Source organism: Galeopterus variegatus, unplaced genomic scaffold (genome assembly GCF_000696425.1).
Source record: "Galeopterus variegatus unplaced genomic scaffold, G_variegatus-3.0.2 Scaffold380, whole genome shotgun sequence".
Taxonomy (NCBI): Eukaryota; Metazoa; Chordata; class Mammalia; order Dermoptera; family Cynocephalidae; genus Galeopterus; species Galeopterus variegatus.
Genome location: NW_007726491.1, coordinates 429,770 through 435,123, shown reverse-complemented (window position 1 = coordinate 435,123; position 5,354 = coordinate 429,770). Strand labels below are relative to the sequence as shown.

Here is a 5,354-nt window from a genome sequence, read left to right as displayed (position 1 = left end):
ACCAGGCTCCAGGTTTAAGCTAAGCAGCTGCTAGAAGAGCAGGAACACTTATTCTAAGAGGGCCCTGCTTCTTTGTTCCCAGATAGTTCTGGGGTGGGGATCCCGAACCTTTGGAGAGATCTCAGGCTTGGGTGAAAGCTCCTGAGTCTGGAACAGAGTCGTCTGGTGCTGGCTGCGGAGGTGGAGGGCCGCCCTCTAGTGGCAGGCCTAGCCCTCCCAGGGAGAGGCAGAAATGCTAGTTTAGTTTGTACGGCTGGCTGGCACTGGGGACCCTGCCCTAGGCCTGCAGCCACCTGGAGGATGGTGGGGCCTGGTTTGGGTCCAAATATCTGGGCCCTGGGAAATTGCAGGGATGGCAGTTTTCAAACCCAGATCCAAGAAGTGATAACACAGATTGCCTATCAATGGCCTGGCGTCTTAATTAAAAATAAGTCCACAAGAGGAAGGCATACTATCAGTGAAGGCCGCCTAGAAGCCTTGCAGAACAGGAGTGTGTGTGTGCGCGTGCGTGCGTGTGTGTGTGTGTGTGTCAGCACCATGTGAGGCAGACAGGGAACCTGGACCAATACCCAGGGGAGAAGGTGCCACAGTACCGAGCATTGGCACTTCTGCTCCTGCCAAGAATGACCCATCAACACCAGCCCCACACCTGGCAAAACCATACAGACTCAAACCAGAAACAACCTGCCCTCTTAGCCAAAGAGCACCTCCATAAAAGTCTATCCTAAGTCCTAAAAAAGGTTGGAGAAATCGCAAATGGAAACCTCCAGAACAATTCTCACTCCCTCCATACAGCCGGCCCTGAATCACTGGCTGTGGGCCCACCAGTCACACAGCACCGTGGACATGCTAGGAGGCACACAGTGGGACTTGGTGTGTATGGCTCAGGCAAGGACATAGAGTTGGTCAGAGGGTTTTTGGATAAACGGATCCCAAATAGCCCTGGAATGCAAAACGTGAAGTGTTTCCACAGCCGTGGCAGGAACAGATGACTGGGGCCATTTATAAGCAATAAAAGGGTTATTTGGTGTATACTCTTTGAGCTACAAATTCTTCATGTACAAAATTTTAAAAAGCTGTCCTTTTTACTCATGAGGCTGGCTCAAGGATCAAATGAGATAAAAAATTTGAACTGATATTTTGGATTAAAAATGTAAAAACATTTGGATTCTATTCTTTAATAAATCTGTTTTTAATATAAAGATGTTTCCTCAAAATTTTTGCATGAAATCAACTCCAGACAGATGGATGCACCACATTTGCCCTGAGGTTTAGGGCCCCTGCCTGCCACTACCATATCCTTTGTGAAGGTCCAAGCCACTCAATATGCAGACAAGTCAGGCTGAGTTATTCCCTCTGGTTCATGCTAAAACCAGTAACGGGTCCTCCGGGGACAGTGGATAACCCACATTTGGATAATCAAGAGGTGACTACATGAGCTCCTTCCTCTCTCCCTCTTTCCTCCTCTCCCACCAGGGCTCCTGGACAGAGACCACTGCCAACCTCTTCAGTGTATGTAGATCATGTCAGAGATCGCTCCAGGCAAGCGGGTCACGATCTACATTCACAGCCACCAATAGTAGTCCATGGGGTGGTAGCGGGTGTAGGGGTGGCGGCGTGTGTGACAGCATGGATGACAGGGGACATGTCTGTGGAGCCACTGTTGCAATAGGTCTCCATACTGGCAATCTTCTCATCGAAGTACTTCTTGCTACTTCTTGCCATAATCCTTGCACACAGCCTCAGGCAGCTCGTCCCACATCTTGGCGATGGCCTTGATGCTCTGAGGGCTGTAGAGGCTGGTGGCAGCTATGAAGTTGCCGGGCTCCACCACACCAACCTTCATGCCCAGTGGGTGCAACTCGTAGCGCAGACGGTCAGAGAAAGCTTGTAGCCCAAACTTGGTGATGCAGTACGGGGAGCAGGCGGGGTTGGCCATGCGGCCCAGCATGCTGCTGATGTTGACGACATGGCCTACAGAGGGAGACAGCGAACACCTGCTCAGATGGCACTGCCTGTGATGCAGAGGGCTGGGGCCTGGCAGGAACCACTTTTGAGCCACCCAGAGGCAGGGGCCTTCTCAGTCAGAAGTCAAGGCCAGCCCAGGCCCACACGTCAACATCTGCATCCCTAAGCTTCCCCGGGTGCCCGGCTGTGCCAGGCAGGACGGGGAAGGAGGAATGCGTGGGAAGCAGGCCTGCAAACTAGGAGGGCACAACAAACTCAAAAACCAGACAGAGCCCTGACCAGGGATGATAATTTGGAGTGAAAAAGCAATGGGAGAATGTGGGCTAGAGGGCTGTGTCTGTGTGAAGCTGAGAGCTCACTACAGGCAAGGGCTGATGCTGATCTAGGAGAAATATAGCCCGAAACCCCCTCCTTACCCTCATGGAGCTTGAAACCCAGATCAAATAGTAATACGTGCAGACAGTTAAGTGACACAATAAGTCAAAGTGTCTCTGCTGATGGCAACACTAGGGATTGAGGTGGGAGTGCAGAAGGAGTACCCCAGGGCCAGCGGCTGGCAGGGAGGCCCTTGAGGCCACCTTGAAAGAGGACAGGACCTGTGCTTTAGGCTAAATTCCCCAACCGCATTCCACCCTGGCTGGAACCCAAGACAACCCAACAAACAGAGGAGCAGGCTGGGGCAGGTGTGGGATTTCTGAACCTGACTTCCAGGCTAGAACATGAGGGCTGAGTCTCGGGCACTGGAAGACAGTGGTGACCTATAAGGCCCTCTGCCACAGGCCCAGCCTGCAGACACTGGGGTTGGAAGTGGATCCCATTCAGCCCAGCCAAGTAAGCCTAGGCACACCTGGGACCAGCTCACCCCTGGTGTGCACCCAGGAAGCAACCCACAGCCCGTCCTGAGCACCGTAGGGAGGTGCCTTTCAGAAACCTCTAAGTTTGAAGTCACTGAAAGGTTGAGGTCTTCTTCTAAAATCCTACAGCTGCTCTCTGTTTATTCCTGTTGTCGCTAGGACTTGGGGATAAATCTATGAATCTTGTCCTTTTTGCCACAGGTGTTTGCTATTCTAGGGAGAAAATCAGAGTCAGAGACTTCTAAAGTAGTGTGCTTACATTTAGCTACCCAACATGGTTTGGGTGTTTTATCTGTTTTCCACACTTCTAATCCTGATTATTAGGTTTTTTTCATAATACCACAATTGTCTCATTTTTTTTAGTTATGGTAATAACCCATGGAATGGATATGCCAAATTTTACTTAGCCATACCCTATTGCTACAATGATGTGTACACACAGCTTTGTACACAGGGTGATTATTTCTGTAGATTAGGTTCCCAGAGTGGATTGCTGCTGTAATCTTTAAGCCTTTGGTGCATAGCTGGCTGCCCTACTTTCTGAAAACCACACACCCCTCTCCCCCTACCTGGCCATGGCACCTCTCCAGATCCAGCATGGCTCCTGGAATCCATGAGCTCAGCCTTGCTGGGTTGTAGATACTAGATCTGCCAGGACAGGTATTTCCATTCAGAGCAATAATGAACAGGTGGGGCAAGCCCAGGGAGCAGGAAGGAGCACCCTTTCCAACTTACCTTTGGCCCTTCGGATGAGGGGAAGAAAGGATTTCGTCACTCGCACTGTGCCCCAGAGGTTCACTTCTGTCACCTCCTTGTAGGTCTCCATGCTGGTGAACTCCACCTCCCCGAATGTTGAGATGCCCGCATTGTTAACTAGGCCCCACATACCTGGACAGGAGAGGACAGACCGCAGTCACTATGTGGGCTCGGGCTCAGACATTGCCCAGCGGCCTGCAGCCCATCCCCATCCCAGCATTTGTCCATTTTCCCTGTGACTTCCCAGTTGCTTGTCCAAGGTTCTCGGGAAACTTTCCAAGGTCACCTAAGATGGACAAGAGATAGAGAAGCCTAAAGTACTGCTTGTGACCCTGCCTGAATCAATTCTCTGGGCCCATCAGGACCCCGCACTGGGTCCCCCAGCCTTGCCTCCCAGCTCACCTCAAACACTCACCTCCACTCTCCTGCACCCTGTCTCATCCCCTCGCCCTGCACCCCACACCCTGCACCCCACACCTGTTTATTCACTCCTGCCTCAGAGCTTTCACTTATATTCTCTCTCTTGTCAGAAGCCAGGGAAACCTCAGGGTCTTCCTGGCCAAGCCCCCTCTGGAGGACCAGAGAGAAGACCCAGCTTCAAGGTCACACATCAAGTTAGAGGCTCAGCCAAGGCTCAGTCAAGCCAAGTGTGGATCCATGACCAGGGCAGATGCTGCTCCAGCTTGAGACCCTCCTAACAATTACTCCATTCTCTCATCTACCTCCTCTGAACCACCGTTTGCTGGTAATCACAGGGTAGGGCCCTGTGACACAGTAACCAGTTCACCAATTTCCCACAAGTATACATCTGGTCTTTGCAGGTAGAGACCTCTTCCCCAGCCTCGTGTGGTTCCACAGGGCTGAATACAGGGTCAGAGGAAACACATACTCTCGCAGTGTATTTGAGTTGACTGTTTCCTGCAAGACTAGCTAAGGGACAGCTGGCTTTTGTACACTTGGAGAACGCTGGTGCTGGAAGATTCCTTGGAGTTTATTTAGTCTATTAGCTAATCTTACAACTAGGGAAACTGAGGCCTGAGAGGAAAGGACAGGCTTAAGTTTACCCAGTAAGGCACAGGCAGAGCTGAACTGGGGGAGTGGTAATGAGGAGGCAGCCTTGTCTTCAGGGCCCCTTTGAGTTCAGTTCTTGGGGTGCAAGGACTGGATGGGGCAGAGCCTCCCTTTTGCTGTGAAAACCCTCAGGGCTTGATCTCCTTCCCAAGGCGCCACCTCAGGGCAGGGGTCCCCTCCTGCTGTCCCCTGCCTATGGGAACTCAGCCCTGATTCACTTTCTGAGTTAATCATGGAAATGAGTTTGTGTAAGTGACAGAATAATTGGGCTCTAGCTGCTTTCCTTCCCCGTTACCCAAATTAAAGCTTCGTCAACTGACCTCTGGTGCCTTTCCTTCAATTATGGAGAATTAAGGACATGTATTAGGGAAAGGAAATTGCTGGTTACCAATGTATCTGTGAACAGCTCACTCCAACTCCACACTGCTCTCAGGCCTCAGCTGTGCCCTCCCAGTGATGCTAATGACGCCATAAGAGGCACACAGGACAACCCCACACCTTTCACCCTCTCCTGGCAGACTCCCCAAGTCTCCACCCTCTCCTCTGCAGGAAGCCTGTCTCCACTTGCCATGCCGACACCTCATCCACCTCATCCTCCATCTTCCAAACCATAAGCCATCCATCCTTCTCTCTTTTCTATGCAACTTCAACTTTTTCCTTGCCCGTGGCTCCTTCCCTTCAATGCCGTACACATAAGGTGCTCAC

General features: G+C 51.5%; 1 protein-coding gene across 1 annotated transcript in view; it reads right to left on the bottom strand.

Annotated features, from left to right (window-relative positions):
• Positions 1–1,183: 1,183 nt before the first annotated feature.
• Positions 1,184–5,354, bottom strand: part of BDH1 (3-hydroxybutyrate dehydrogenase, type 1) — a 42,501-nt gene continuing 38,330 nt past the window's right edge. The window contains 4 exon segments of the mRNA XM_008568147.1: positions 1,184–1,611; positions 1,614–1,719; positions 1,721–1,974; positions 3,558–3,710. Of these exon segments, the coding sequence (XP_008566369.1) occupies positions 1,508–1,611; positions 1,614–1,719; positions 1,721–1,974; positions 3,558–3,710 (617 nt within the window). The 3' untranslated portion in view covers positions 1,184–1,507.